Genomic DNA, 16,931 nt, shown 5'->3' with positions numbered 1-16,931 from the left:
GGAAAATTCTGTGGTATAACTTTTGCATAATTCTATGGAAATCTATATTTATATTTCTTTATTATCTTGCCACTAAATGAATACTCACAAGAGGGAAGTAAACCATACAGCTCATCATAACTGGAAATTACAGCATAAAAAGCCATGAGCTATAACAAACTTTTCCCAAGTCTCAAATGTTATCTAGCATCAAGAGTTGCATTACAGCTTTTCATTATAGTCATTTCTAAGTGCAATGTTTCATTCTAAATGCAGATTTCATCTAATACTAGGTAGACAAATTCACAGGGAGCATAGTTCTGTGGCATAATTTCTTCTTAGCTCTTTAAAACTGAAAATTACATTAGGGGATGACCTGGTCCAGGGAATGAGAGTGAGTGAAAGGGTAAAGTGGAGAGAAACTATCACTTTTAGTCCAGAGGGATATTCAAGGGAACCAAACTATGCTCTAATCAAAATTAAGCCCTAGAATCCTGATCCTTAATACGGCAAACCCTCGGAAGGGATACACCAGGCATGACTCTTGCTATTACAGCAATCTGTCAACAAATTTGCCTCAATTCTACCAATTGGTTTGGCCCTACATCCTGCTCACACAAAAGCAAGTTTGCATGGAGAAGGCTTCTTCTGTCTGGACTATAAATCCATAAAAAATGGGTTAGCGCCAGAGCAGGGCCAAGCCATGTGGTGCGGTCCCAGACCCCGCTCCCCGGCGGGAGCTCACGGGCTTAAAACGGTTGGATCCGGCCCACAGGCCATAGCCTTTGCCCAGACCAGTTCTAACCACTTGGATCAACCTAGTTTACTGACCAAAGGCTAGTCCTGCCCTCTCTCTTTTAAACCAATGAGAACTTCCTTGCCAGGCATAGCAGGAGGGGAGATATTTGGCATTCACTTGCTTTGTCCTTATAGCAAACAAAGGTCTGCAGCTTGAAAGAATACGAGTCATTTGTTACCAGTGCTTTTAGGCACACGAATGATAGGCCAGAAGAGTAATTAAGAAGATCTCTGATGTTTTGTAAAAATATCTCTGCTTAACAGATGAGAATTAAAAATATAAGATCACAGAAACAAGCCATGCAACAGAACTAAAAGTGATCATCTTAGAGGGGAATATTTGCACAAGCCTAAGAAGGGAGAGGAGATGGAAAGCCCTCAAAATGATCCTGATGCCATCCAGATTCTACATTACATTTTAAGTCCTCATTGTACCTGCAAATACAACTAACATTGAAACAGTAAGGACTGAATTGTGGCAGTTATGCCGTATACTGCTCTGCTTCAGGGGCAGCGCAGAGCGACATCACCCCAGAGGAACGGGGGGGACTGTGCTCTTTTCTGCTCCTAGACAATTGTGTGGCCAGGGTAGAGGTCAGATCCCCATAACCCTCCCTCCTCCTTTAGAGTGGCTTGCATCCCAGAAGGCACTAAGGAGGAGCATTATGACTGTGACCAGCCACTATGCAGGGTACTGCAAGTGGGGAAGGGTTCTACTGCCCTCCACCACATCCCCTCCCCCATGTACGCTGCAGCCAGGCACATTTGGTTCTGTTTCTTTCTACCTGAAAATACAGGCTCTGTAATATTACAGTTTCTTAATCTTTAAATATACAGGTTCTTTCAAACTAATTCTTGGTAAATGGCGAGCAAAAATCCAGTAATAACTTGGTCTAGGCTATACTATAAAAGAAATGAATACTTCCAAATTAACTAATTGCTGATTCTCTCTTGCATTCATGCACTCTCTCTCTCACACACACACACACACACACACAAGTGGGGATCAGGATGATATAGGAAGTTTTAGTTAAGGAAAAAGTCTACCTTACACATTTAAAAACCCACATAAAACAAATTGTGGTTCTGTCAACTAATACAAGATGATATTCAATAAAGATTCTGAAGTTCTTTTTTCATATACTTATGTGACATCCCTTCAGAAATTTAACGATGCAGTACACAGACTAGTTCATCTTACCTCAATAGAGTTGGATGATTTCTGGAGTAACTGTGTGCCTGCAAATCCATTTCCCCCAGTTGAATCAAAAATCTAAATTAAAACAAATGCACAGATAAATAATCAAACAAACTAAGTGCTATGTAACATATAAGGTTAGTTTCCAATGCAACTAAATCTCTTGTGCATAAACAAAGATGAAAGGTAACAAAATATCATTCCATCAACCAACCAACCTGAGAATAGATTATTTTTGCGACATGTTACCATTTTATTTTGACTAGTGAACCCTGCACCAAGACTCCTCTTATGATGCCACACACACATTCTTCACTCTTATCTATCTATATATGTTGCTTATATCCACATGATAAGTTGCATTTATCTAGTATCTTCAAGTGGCAAACTAACCCTCTGGCCAACAGTTTCCAGTCCTGGTAGCCTGTGAAATACCATATCATGTCAAATCATGTCACTATTATTTATAGAAACGCTATTCTAAATAAATGTTGTGGTTTTCTAAAACACATTAGCTTGGACTCACAGTTGTAAGAGAAGACTACCTTTATAGAAAGAAGGGCAAACAAAATAGTACCAATAACAAACAATGGTAGCTGAGTATTATCCCCACATTAGAGATGGGAAACTGAGACATGGAGAAATTAAGGCTAAAGTTCTCAAAGTGGGGATAAAGCTTACCTAACTCACAGGTGCTGGGAGGCTAAAAAAAGCCATTCATGATTATGGATACACTCAGTTACTATGGTGATTAGTGTCATATAGTATCTAGATAGACCTGTATACGTCATTCATGGCTTTGCCACTTGTAAGTAATAGGACCAACCTCCAAAAAGGCATATGTAAGCAAAACGTAATTTTTAGCTCACTTCTGATACCAGCAAAGTAGGACAATATCAGACACTAACTTCTTTGTTAGAAAATGTCGGGTTTTGGTCATCCCAGAGAATTGTCTTAAGATACAGAAGACAATCGCAAGCTCTCTTCTCTTGACATGTACACATGATGCAGTATTGAAATGTGAATAAACAGCAACACTTATGAACTTCCTTTCCCATGTTCCACTCACAGCTCTAATCAAAGTATCTTATTTGTATGACTTTTTGAAATAGTTTGCAACTTAGAATCAAAGAAACAGAAACTGCTTTAGAGACCAGGGATGATGTGAACCTTGCTATCACCCATCTGCCAGGATTCAGTTTCCATAACTGATCGGTTTCTAAATAATGGGGAAACAAAATACTATCCCCTTCATTCAGTTTTATATTGGAAATCTTCCCAGGGTGGACTTTAAATTAATACCATGAAATAAAATTGGGCTGAAGATAAAAAAGACTTTAAAAGGTTTGAGAGTACGCTATCTGACTTTCTGCTTAAAGTATTTTGAACCACCACATTCAATTTGAATTAAATCAATGAAAGCAAGGAGATTCAGAGGCAAGGCTGACATCCTCTTCTTAACTCACAATCTGATGATTAGGAACCACAGCACTGTGAACACAGCACTCACTCATGCCTTCCCTGCTCATCCCAAATTCCTACTGGATTCAACAGGTACACAAGGAAGGCAGGACTGGGTCCTGAATAGATCTATCTATATGGCTATGCAACTCTATGGCACACTGTGAGGGTCAGGGGTGAAAATTTCAGCCACCATTCTTAAATTCTTCACTTTTACGGACATGAGTCAGAGCCCTAGTATTACTGACACACAGTACTTAGTGTTTACTTTTCCTTAGTTTTACAGTAGGATTTTAAATAAAAAGTGAAGTAATTTAAAAAAAAAACCCACAAAGTCTATGAAAACTGAGATTTATTTGGGGCCAGCTTGGCGCTAATTCCCTGCAGTGACGGTAACGAAAGGAGCATTTTGCCCAGATTGATGCCAGCAAATCTGACCGTGGAGGCGCCTTCCTCTTCATGTTCAGATTTCCCCCCTTCCACTCAAAAAAGGAGGGATATAGCTGCCTTGGTGACACAACCCCCCTCTGAACTCTGTGGAGGCCTCTCCACAGGGTCTGGGGCATGAAGGGGAGTCATATAGAGTCAGGATAGGGAGGGATAGTGGGCAGGGGATGCACCGTGTCTCTTCCCAGCCCTGTAGATATTAGCCAGGGGCTCAGTCAGGCTTGGGTCTCACAGTCATTTCTTACCTACGTTCATCATGAAAGCACATCTCTCTGATATGCTGAAATATGTCACTACCCAATAGACTACACCCTTAGTCTATTATGTAGATAAATATTTACCCATTCAGAATATGAACTGCTAGACCATAAAACACAGACACATTAACATGCAATATTAAATCTATTACATCAGCTCTCGGGCTATTGTGATATGAATATGGATGGGCATGTTTAAAAAGTCTGAAAGCAAATTACTGGTGTATTTGCAGCAGCCAATTTTCAAATGCTACATGATCAGGGATTTCTGTTTAATAAAAGTAAAATGCAAGACTGGGGGAATAACAGAAGAATAAGATGGACTAATGAATGACCCACATAGCTGGTTTTACAAAATGAGCCCTACTGACACGGTAGGCACGCAGAAAGCTACGGAAAATAGTAGTGTTCTGAATGTGTGCATGAGCCTGCCTTCTTTATGACAGTTAAACAAAAGTTTCTGTCTGGGTTTTTTGAGATACCCCCCACTCCCTCTCTCCTTTCCTTTACTGCTTGTACAATTCAGAAAAACCCTACCAGATCCTCATCTGGTGCTAACTAAATCAGGGGCGGCTCCAGGCACCAGCACGCCAAGCGCGTGCCTGGGGCAGCAAGCCACGGAGGGCGCTCTGCTGGTCTCCGCAAGGGCGGCAGGCAGGTTGCCTTCGGCGGCATGCCTGCGGAGGGTCCGCTGGTCCCGTGGCTTTGGCGGACCTCCCACAGGCTGCCGCCAAATCCGCGGGACCGGGGACCTCCCGCAGGCAAGCCACTGAAGGCAGCCTGCCTGCCGTGCTTGGGGCGGAAAAATACCTAGAGCCACCCCTGAACTGAAGTAACTCCACTGAAGTCAGTGGAGCTGTGCAGATTTATGCCAGCTGAAAATCTAGCCCCCCAAGTCATCACATCCTTCCCTCTCTGGCTGAAGGAGCACCAGAGCCTAAGCTCTTCTCAAGACCCAGCAGGGCTGCTTTGCATGTCCACCACATGAGGTCACTCCAAAGTGTTGCTGCAGGGATCTCCACCTCCCCTTGCCGAGTGCACTGCCCTCCCAACATTCTCAGGCCCTGCTTGTCTAGAGCCACTGACTTTCTACTCCTGTGGGTCAGAATCTTTCTTATTCAGCAATGTACACAAAGCAATAGGAACTTAATTTTCAGTACTGTCATTTACAAGCCTTTTAATAATTTTAAACTGGCATTTACCTGAGTTACTGAAGGTCGTTTTTCTTTCCCTTTTCTTGCCAAAGTGTCTAGCCCTTTGAGTGAGGAAAATAAGCCCTTCTTACTTCGTACCCTTTGTGACAGAGACAGCGTTCGTTTCCTGAGAGCAGCCTCATCCCTGGAGCAGATCTATTAAACATACATACAAGCCTTCACATCTCCATCACATAACAGCAAGATAACTCCAAAATAATTATAATGAGGCATCAAATGAGGGTTATTTCAGTTTGTCTCAACATGGTCCCAAACCTTCTGCACTGCTGCTCCTTTTTTTATTAATACAAAGTGACAATTGAAGAAATATGATGTAAAAAAAGTCAAGGTAGGGAAGATACTGAGAAAATACTGCTCTGCCCAACAACAAGCTAGTGCTAGTACAAGGCTGTAAACTGTGCGACTGAAGAAGTTATTGCAAAGATCCTGAGGAAGAATGATAAGCCATGATTTAGATGTTAAATTCCTCAAGGAAGGAAGGCACACAAAAGTCTCGGGCATACAAGATAACAGCATATTGTCACTTCACACTATTAGCAAACAATAACACTAGCCACATGGGCAAAGAGAGAGAGAGAGCGCGCACATGTGCAAGAGAGAAATATAGTCCTTGTCTGTGACAGAGCTTGCCTTAATATGTCAAGATGGACCTTCAAAACTCTTTCACCCTCATTCTCTACCACACCAAATGTGATCCAGTCCTGCTCATTGTGATCAGCCTTAGGATTTTTGGCAAGGGTTAGAGAGATGAGGGAAGATTCTCAGATGGTGCAAACTATGGTAGATCTGTTGAAAGGTACAACAGCGTACAACTGCTAAGGATCCGCTCTATTATTCTTTGCACACTGACAACAAGATTTTCAAAAGTGTCTAATGATTTTGGATACCTCCCCCCACGTTTGGGGGCACAATTTGAGACACTGTAAAGAGGCCTGATTTTCAGATGGAGGGTGCTTGGCAAAATCAAGCTCTTTTAAGCTGTTTTAAGATGAGCAGCTCAACACTGATGGGCCCAAAATCACTAGTCACTTTTAAAAATATTGACTCCAGCCCTCATCCCAATTTGATGTATTTAATTTATATAAAAGTTCATCTGTGAATTTAAGGGAGAAAAAAAAATCACTGTGGCAAACCTTCCACAATGATAAGTTGACATTTTCAAGCCCATCTCTGCAAAGAAGAAGGTCAGAAACTTACATGGTTGTCTTTTTGTTTTAAATGAAAGCTGAGATAAGCCTCAACATTTCAGAGTCCCCAAATCTGGGGCGAAAGAAAGCATGGCCCAATGCTTCCAGGTCCCAAAGTCTGTCTCTGGGCAAGATAATTCCTAAACATTTAGAGTCTGCGAACTAACAGGGTTTCTTTGGCAGCTGGTGGGTTTGGCGCTGTGTGTGAGCGTGTCTATGTTAGTTTCCCTGGCTTTACTCTTCATACAACTAAATCACTAGTGATAAGGTAACCAGACCTTTCTATAACACCGTCACATAAAGTGCAGTCACACTCACCAGTGCATGGAAGGAGGAGACTGAGAAGATGCCCAGTCTCCCCAGTGCCAGTTTTGAAGGACGGCTGGTGGCGGCCAGAAGGCTCTTAGGGTTTGGTAACTCCCCACCTTGTAGACTCGCCAGGTAGCAGCGCGTCCTGAAGAGGTCCATGTTAAATTTCTCTAGATTCTGCTCCCATTGCTGGATCTATTTAGATATGAAGAGGGACAATTAGAGGAAAAAATGTTTTTGTGGGTCTCGTTGAAAATGTGAGCTCTTCCACAAACGTCTAGTAAATTACTTTCATCTGGAGATATATGGATTGGATTAGTTTTCCCCCTGCCAAAACACATTCAGTCATATTGTGTTACAACAACTCAAAAAATGGCTTGAAATAAAACAAAGCTGGTGGTCCTAAATATATACTGACAAGATGAATGGATCGTGGGTAGCCTGATTCCCACAGAAGCAATTACATAAAAACAAATCCTTGTGGTTCAAGAAGTTTCAAGAAAATTGATTAATTTTGTTTCCTACATTTTTATGAGCTTAGATTCTATGTTTGGTTGCCTAAAAGCAAAGCTGCATGACTCAGCGAAATCAATCACCCAAGAAGCAACGTTGAGGGGTTTTGCTGGTCTTTTAGTGCTCTTCCCTTTGAATCCCCCATTCCTAAAGAAGAGGTAGCAACTGGTAACACCAGCATGTCTGGGTCTTACTCCTATTAACAGGTAAACCATTTCCTATACCTAATCATACTGTAAATGTGAATTAAATACATTATAAGCCTTAGATATAATAGAGACTGCTGCAGTGAGAAGTGTGTTTGCTTAATACAATATAAAAATATTTAAATACACACACACGCTTGCTGAGAGTCCAATTTTTAAACTAAACTAGGCACCCAAATCCTAACCTGAGGAGTTCAAAGGTGAAAATGTTCATTTAAGGTGTGCACTTATATGAATAAATTTCAAACTGAAGATCCAAATGCTGGACTGGATACTGAACATAAGTACCCAAACCTGAAACCTGGGTGTGTGTGTGTGTGTGTGTGTGCACGCACTCGCAATGTATGTGGGCCAGATTTTGCCCTCAGTTATACTGGTGTAAACTGCTTGATTTAGAGAGTGTAAGTGCAGGTGGAATCAGGCTGACTATGTATGTATTATATATTGCATTACATTACATGACTCAACAGAAAAGAGCAGCTGTATTTTGCAAGTTAACCATGGCCACACTTAGGCCTAGTCTATACTAGAAAATTGGTCAGGGATGTGAAAAATCCACCCCCTTGAGCAGCATAGTTATGTTGACCTAAGTCCCCATGCTGATAGCGCTAGGTCACCAGAAGAATTCTTCCATCGACCTAGTGACTGCCTCCTGGGGAGGCAGATTACCTCCATTGATGGGAGAATCAACTGGTGTAGGCAGTGTCTACACTGAAGCACTATAGTGGCGCAGCTGTGCTGCTGTAGCATTTTACATGTAGACATTGTGTACATTGTGTAGAAAAATGCTGCTATCTGAATTCTAGAACTATTAAAAACTCAGTCTGGACAAGTACCTTTCAATCATTTATTGCCCACAGGACAAGCTGATAACATGGGTATAAAAATTCTAGGTGCACCGATTGACTAACACATTTGGCTTGAAGTGAAATCAGATCAGTTTCCTTGTCATGTCACCAAATATCAGAAAGAAATTAATGACTTCCTTGCCTAGTTTGTTACACTGCTAAATTCTACTGGCTCCTTCTGAATGCTGCTCTCCCCAATGCACTTCAGGAAGAGTACACATAGGTAGTTAAGTATGGCTTCAGGAAAATACTGGAACAACCATATTTTCTTGATAGACAACTCAATTTAATTTCAAGGTCATCCACAGACAAGTCACCCTTTCCTAGTCCTTAATGCTTTATGAGTGACACAACCACAAGCGATGTAACCAAGGAAATGATTCAATAATAAAAAATAAAACAGATAATTCTGGATAAGCTACGCAATATCCTAATTTTTGCAACCGGTTTTTCATTTCTGCTTTAACTTGCTAATAGTTCTCTGAGTTGTGAGACTGCTTTTCTCCTGCCCTGCTGCCTTATTTCTTATACATTTCTTAGGGCTCATCTACATCACTAATTTTTGCAATGGCGTTTGAAAGCACAATAAGTCCTGTTGGTATAAACCCTGCTTTACAATAGTGTAGCACACCTGCATGGGCTGAGTGTAGCTTCACCAGCGCAAAAATACTTCAGGTAGACAAGTCTTGAGTTGCCAGCTACATGCTGGCCTGAGACACCAGAGGTTCCAAATACATTATTCATTCTGAAGGAGTGGGATATGCTGCAGCATGTTTGATGCACACCTCTTTTTGTTTTTTCCAAATGTTTGTTTTAATGTCTGTGCTCCATTGAACAGGAAAATGACCATTTCCCACGGTAATGGATTTTTTAAATTCTCTTTCTTGCTATTGCAATTATTCCATAAGAAGAGGTACCATAGAAAGTCTCCTATAATAGAGCTACCAGTGTTGGGGAGTACTGTCTTCCCGCTCCCCCCCCCATCTCCTGCAGACAACAGAAAGGGCTCAATTCACCACTGCATTGTTTTAGTTTTATGCTGGTGCAACTCTGTTAATTTCATGGGTGAAAAAAATGGAGTAATCAGGCTTCTTATCATAAAGAAAGAGGAGTGATGGCGGTGGTAGGCACTGCAACTGAGTGAGGAGCCACTAAATGTTCTGGATTCACTTTGAGTTCCTCATTTATTGTTCCTCCACTCCTCCCCTCACACACATGTTCACAAACATAAAGCTGGCACCATTATTACACAGGTCAGAGTTATCTGCTTCTTGGGCTCCTTAAAAAGAGGAGCCAAAAAGAGAGCCTCCCATTTTTCTGTGACATACCATCTCAGAGTATTCTTGATCAGAAAAACTTTACGTTATGCAAATCCAGAAAGAAAAAAACTTTGAGTGTTAGTCTCTGAAAAAAATGTAGTTTTAGGTCACAAAGAAGAGATGCACAAATGTACACAAAAAAAGACAGAGAGATACCCTTCACATAAGGAAAATACCTAGTGCAGTCTCACCAGAAACAACTTTTAAATACATATATATATGCTTGTGCATAAATCCTTCAAGGAACTCTTCCCCTCACCACACACCCTGGATTTATTTTATGATTGTTCTTTATTTTAAGTTTCCCTTTACTTCAACTCCTTTCACCACACACCTTTAATATGACACTTTTCCATCTACCTCTACTTCATGGATGGGGTAAAATAGTATGTGGTTCAACAACAGTCTTCACTCTCCATACACTGACGCCCACAGAATGAAAGTGTGTTGCAAGCTTTCCACAACAACAAAAAGCTCAGGTCTGTCTTTTCACATAGGGTATGTCTACACTGCAGCTGAAAGGTGTGATTCCCAGCCTGCGTAGAAGTACATGCATAAGCTTTGCTCAAAGTAGCACGGGCACAGACAGCAGCTTGAGCTAGCCTCCCAAGCGCATACCTGGGGTCTTGGACAGGGTTGTACTTGAGCGATTAGCCCAAGCTGTAGCACGAGCTGCTGCAGTCACACTGCTATTTTTAGCATGCTACCTTGAGCAGAGTTAGCCTGAGTAAGTCTACACCCGCTGGGAATTACACCTCCCAGCTGCAGTGCAGGGACAGCCTTAGAATGGAATTTTCAAAAACGTTCAGCTGTTGCCTATGTCAGCTCCCATGATAGTCATGGGAGTTTTCAAAGGAGGCAAAGTTAGGCTGAGTCTGAATATATTTGAAAATCCCACATTTAACAAACAAACAGAGTTGGGATTTTCCTGGACACTCAGGAAGTTAGGCCCACCAACTCTCAGAAAAGCATGGAGTTTAGGCACCAAAGTTCCTTAAACTCCTTTGAAAATCCCACATAAGCTTTTCTACAGAAATGTATTTTAAATAAATATAAGCTAAAATTGGGGAGGGACAGGAAGAGATGATGCAAGGATCTTCTGGAGAAAAGATTACATGACTGTGTTTATCAGCCACGCAGGATGCTAGCTAATCAACTCCCAAAGCACCAGTAATCATGATGTTACATTTAATGGCATTAGCAAAAGCTGTGGGCATGGAATTTCAGGGATTGTCTTGTAGTCTTATCAAAACCAAGGATGTCTGGAACCAATCGGAGACTGTGAACCAATACCAGCTGCTACTTGTCTAAACCTTTTAAACTACGATAATTCTCCCTGCCCATGATTTATACACTTGAAGACTAAAGGGGAAAACTTACAATCTAAAAAGCAACAACTTCAAAGTAAAACACATCCTGGTCCAACATGTTAATTACAATCCATGGGCTAGCAGCTACAATCCTTACTCTGCTTTTAACTTGAATGAGCCAAATATCCCATTGATTTCAGCCTGAGTTAAGACTAGAGGATTTAACCCCATCATGCACATACACAATAGCCCCTACTTCTAATTTAAGACACGAGGTAAAAAAGGTCAATGCAACAAACAACAGCAGGGAATGGAAGGAGGAGAAGAATGATAATGGGAACAGTAGGTGGTCACATATATGATAGGCTAGCTAAACAGACTTGATGGTTTTGAGACATTTAAAAAAACAAAAAACAAAAAAACCATACACAACACAACAGAAAACACTTCTGGCCATCCACCCAGCCATTATCAATTATAGGTAGGACAAAGGAGAGGACAGTCAGATTGCCTGGCCACATGGCAAGCTAGAATTCTTCCTGGTAACTGCCAGTATTTTGTTCATAATAGTAAATGTTTTGATTGATAGATGGAGATCTGCAAAGCCAACTAGGGGGGGCTGGATGCTCAATTCCCACCAATGGCATCCAAGTCCCATTGGTTTTAAAATCTCAGCCAGAGGTTATAAGTCTCCTTGAAGAAGTGGGTGTTGGAAAGGGAGTTAAAAGAAGACAGGGATTGGCATCGTATACATTATAGTCAGAAACAGAGAGGTGGGCATGGGAGAAAAACAAAGGGAGCATCCACATAAGTGCCTTGAGAGAAAAAAAATGAAACAAAGGCAGAAAGATAGAAATGAGATAAAATTGTGGCAGATCTTGAAGACATGGATGAGGTACTTGAATGATATAGGCTGAGGGTCACTAGAGGAATTGTAGAGTGGTTGAACATGGTTAGAGTGCTAGGCAAGATGGATTATTTTTGCAGCAGATACCTGGACTGGGGAGGAAGAAGCTTCAATAGCTGAGGTGCAAGAGGAAGAGAAAGCATTTGGGAAGCAAGGATTACTCTTAGATCACTAGGAGAAATAGCTCCTAGGTTAGAGAAAAATCTATTAAGAAATTGGAAAACAACTATAGGGTAAAATATATGGCACCCTTATAGGATGATATGAGCTAAGACGCTTGCATTGTTCGTATCTGTGCTAATTCATCAACCTATAGGATCGGCTACAGGACTGAAATATATGTAAATAGTTAACAGATAAGGGCCTAAAGTGACATTAAAAGATATTTAGACACCAATTCTCACTGATTTCTGTGGGAGTTAGGTGCCTAAATACCTTTGAGGATCTGGACCAAAATGCCAGTCAATGCTGGCTGTATTATTCCTGGCTTCTTGAATGCAGCTCTTTACATGAAGCTCTGAGAAGGATCATTTTAGGTAGGGAAAGCCCAGTGTAACAAAAACCATCTCCACACAAATGGGGTGTCAGATGTACGAGCTGACTCCTATGAAAAGGGGACAAATATAGACAAAACACACTTAAAGATTGCTCTAAATACTCTCACATGAAAAAGCTTTATGCTCACACAGACTGAGCCAGAATTACAAAAAGAATAAAAATCCTTGACACATGATATGATTTTAAAACAAATTCTTCCCATTGCCCCAAAGCGAAAGGAGCCCAGGTAAAGGTGAGGAGAAGGAAAAGATTTGTCCAACACTTTAAACTGATGTGATTTTTTTCCCCCATACACAAAACACTGTGCTCCTTGCTAACAGAAATGACTGCAACAGGACTACTTGCATGAGTAAGAAGTGCAGGATTTTTCCCTGAGACTTTTTTCCAGACAGAATGAATCTTTAGAAGCTGATCTGGGGAACCTACTGTGGCCCCATGGATTTAAAAGAAAAAATCCCTGCTGTTTTATAGAAACAGCTTTTCGACCACATTACAAACACAAAACTCTTTGCATTCCATTCCTCAGTTCTCAGACACAATCCATATTGCACCCATCTGGATGAATGAGTCACTCACTATCAGGGGACTGTGAAAAGATCTTTTTATTTTGTCATGTGTTCCTACAGAGAACTTAAAGCAGCAACTATGGCACCCTTCCAGGAATTTGTATAACATAAGGGTTACTTCAGCTATCACTATATCTTTGAAATCAAAGAGATGAAAAATGAAAGAGAACACAGTAAAACAACATTAATGTAAAATCAATACTATCCTTTATTTATCATTCTGTCTAATAAGTTAAGAAACATTAAAGAAAATATCCTGAAATAACAAGAAGAATACACGGGGAGAAAAAACTACAGACAGCTAGCTTTTTCCAATCAATGCCACTTTCTTATCGCTGGAAGTACAGATGTACACAATATTTCCCATATTGACCACAGTATGGAAAGGAGTCATCATTTCAGGGTCATAGCACCAGCGTCAAGGCCCTGATTCTGTAAGGCACTAGGCATGTGCTTAACTTCAGGCAAGTGAGTAGCCCCATTGGACTATTCACATGCTTAAAGTTAGGCATATGCTTAAGAAACTTACTTAATTAGGGCGCAAATTTATCAGCAACTTGCCTTCTGCAAAGAAGAATTAGCCTGCAGCCCATAATCTCCAGCCTCCAACACAGTTTCTCCAAATGCAGAGATGCTCTACATCTTAAGTTTAAAGAAAATATTTTATTCAAAACCTTGGTTGATTTCCTTTCTTGATTCAGGATCCGCAAAATGGCAAATACACCAGTGTGAAGATCAGAGCAACATTTCCCTAACTTCTCTCCCTGCCTATTTACTTCTTTCCATAGTGGTGAGATGCACATGCAATCACTAAAATGGAAGTATTTTACTGAGGATGGAGTGAAGGACAATTTTACACAGTAAAAAATAAATGGGCTAGAATATCAGCTGATGCAAATCAGTGTAGTCTATTGTACTCAATGAAGTGACACTGATTTACACCACCTGATGCTCTGACCCAATAAATCTAGATATCAATTGTTATAGTCCCCGAGTGCGCCAATTTTAAAAAAAGTAACTGGATCGATTGCAACTAAAGCTGTATTTCTCTTGCAACAAAAACAGCAAGGACCCAGCAAAGTGCTTTTGAAAAGATTACCTTGGAGAATGGGTACTGTGACTTTTTACTCATGTATGTTATTATCTAACAGTATTACATTTCATTCTTTAAAAATAATTATGAAAAGTTGGAGTTTGGGAGGTCAGTTTGCACAATAAAATAGCTTGAAATTAAAGTCATGATCTTATAAATATTTGTTACTGAGGGAGAAATCTATTACATGTTAAACAGAAAAATAATCTGTTAAATGTTAAACAAACCATGTAATGCATTGCCCTCTAAGGGGCAATGAGAGAGAGGACAGTAGAGGCAGGCGAAGGGGAACTAGTACAGTATATTTCAAGATGACTTTGGGCAAGCAGAATGCAGTCCTATTGATCTTGCTGCTTTGGCTTTTAAGGTGACAGACAAAATACACTTAGCTAAAGGAAACCTAGGAAAACTCCCATGAAAGTAATTCCAAGCACGTGTCTGCTTTTCTCATTAACATTTCATTGTTTTAGTGCCTGCTAATAAAAAGAAAATACCTCTCCTCACAACCATCTGACAAGTGAGTTAAGTATAATGTCCACAGCAAATGTGAATCATGGCAGCTACGTCAAAATTATTGAAAAAACATGATTATGCTGCCATTTTAGAACCTTTAGAAAGAAGCCCAGAATGCATTCAAGCCGATGTTACTCGAAGTTATTCCATATGATTCTTTCTTTTAAAAGAAATTCATAACAAAACGAAGAGGAATAGGGAGCGAAACAGCCATGTGATTGAAAAGTAGCAAACACATTAATAAAAACATTAAGAGATACATACTGCCTTCTGTCCACAGTGGACTTTCCATTCATGCTAATAGATGTTCCCCATGTGCACAGATGCAGGCCCCTACTTTTGATTTATTTTGCAATATTCTTTTTAAAATAATTCTATTTAAAGATTTCCTGGACATGCACCTGAACCCACTTCCATTGAAGTCAAATGGAGTGTTTTCATTGCCTTTAATGATAGTTAAACTGGGTCCCATGATTGTAGCATATATTATGATTTATTTGCCTACTACACAACCGTACGCATGTTTAACAATTAAGTGAGCCAAAGTGGTTAAATGTGGGTGCCTAAGCTGTGCCTGAAGATAAGTGTATATGCACCCACTTCGTGTACAGACCCTCATGTACAAAAAATTTGCCCTCACAATGTTTGGTGGCAAAATGCTACTGCAGCTCCAGAACAAAAGTAACTGTAGTAGTGCTGTTAGTTCTGAGAACTGAGATGTTTAGTATGGGATTTTCAGAAGCACTCTACTTTGTCTCATCTCCCTTCCCATTTAATTCAATGGGAGTTTTACTATGGACTCCAATGGGAAAAGAGTTAGCCCAAGCTGGAGTGCTTTTGAAAATCCCACCCATAAAATATGTATGATATACGTAGACAAAGACAAATATATCACAGCTCCCAGATCCATGAGATGGCATAAACAGATTTCAGACTCAGAGCTAATCCATTAGCTATGGCCCCTCCCAAGACCTTTGTATCTGTAGTTACAGCACACCCTTTGTGGGTTTCCCCCATACAGTGGATTTAATTATTTTAAAGCCTATTCAGTGGGTCACCATTCTTTGTAAGAGGGCTCCAAGTCTGCTATTAGTGGACTGGGGTCCCATGTGGCTCTAAAAACACTACATCTACTGATGGAGGCAGTCCCTGATCTAGGAGATACTTTGGCTACCTGTCTGGCAGCCGAAATATCAACAAGCCCTGAGGCAGAGAGTTATAAAAATAACACCTTCTTCTTGGTGTCTTTTTTGGGGGGAGAGCAAATATTATTTAAAAACTTTAAAATTCTTTGGATTGCCAAATGTTAGAAATGCAATCATTCTTTATCAAATGCTAGCAACCAAACCCAATACTATTAAAACTCCCCAAACTCCTAAATAACTGAAAGTTTAAAAACATATATACACACACATTTAAATATGTACACATACTTAAAAATTCACATGTACAGATTCCCATACTGTAACCCCTCTTCAGAGGCTGGTGAATGGTATGACAAGAACCACATGCTGCAGGGATGTAGATATCTCCCACTGTCTAAACTCCCCTCCCACCAAAGCATAGGCATTCAGTATCTTGCTTTTTAAACAACACAGATGTTGAGGAAGATAGAAGCTGTAAGTCTTGGGGAGTCGTAGGTTCCTATAGTAAAATTTTCCCTTGGATGGTACTAATCCCAGAGATTTTACGAAGTGCAAGACTGGGTCCTAAATTTAACCACTTAGTGTGAAATTTAGCCCAATGAAGTCAAACACAAAATTCCCAAGGACATCACTGGGGTCAAGATTTCACATATGAAGTTCTACGGAAGAGTAACTAAAATCATTATTAATAAACTAGAGCACCAGCCTACGTTGTTATATATTAGACACACAGGAAAACTGAGGGAGAGGTACAGTCATCTATACACATGACTCCCATTTATGTAGACTGAAGCTATACGATCAAATTCCTATGCGGCAGACTAAAAAATTGCCCCATAATCTATAGTGCCACTGTTCATGAAACTGGTTAAAAACAAACTAAACTACACAGAATTAAAGCTGAGGAATATGATTTCAAAATCATTAATTTTAAAATTATATTTTAAGGTCTTTTTAATGCGCCCTATGCTGTGACTTGTGAATTAAGAGTTTAGAAAGCAAGGTTATCTATTGCTTTCTCACCCATTTGACATGGCCAACAAACATTTAGCAGTTGCAATAAGAGATCATATAGCAATCAGTGAGATAAAAGCCAGAGAAAA

At 40.3% G+C, this 16,931-nt stretch overlaps 1 protein-coding gene across 2 annotated transcripts in view; it reads right to left on the bottom strand.

Moving 5' to 3' along the window:
* The window catches only part of TIAM2 (TIAM Rac1 associated GEF 2), a 189,818-nt gene that overhangs the window by 85,877 nt on the left and 87,010 nt on the right, over positions 1–16,931 (bottom strand). For both annotated transcript variants that reach the window (XM_045009400.1, XM_045009401.1), the window contains exons 7-9: positions 6,860–7,045; positions 5,343–5,489; positions 1,979–2,050 (exon numbers count right to left, since the gene is read on the bottom strand). In XM_045009400.1, the coding sequence (XP_044865335.1) occupies positions 1,979–2,050; positions 5,343–5,489; positions 6,860–7,045 (405 nt within the window). The remainder of the gene's footprint in view (positions 1–1,978; positions 2,051–5,342; positions 5,490–6,859; positions 7,046–16,931) is intronic.

This window comes from Mauremys mutica, chromosome 3, assembly GCF_020497125.1.
Source record: "Mauremys mutica isolate MM-2020 ecotype Southern chromosome 3, ASM2049712v1, whole genome shotgun sequence".
Classification (NCBI taxonomy): Eukaryota; Metazoa; Chordata; order Testudines; family Geoemydidae; genus Mauremys; species Mauremys mutica.
Note: the sequence above shows the minus strand (reverse complement) of the source record. Positions and strands in the feature narration are given on the sequence as shown.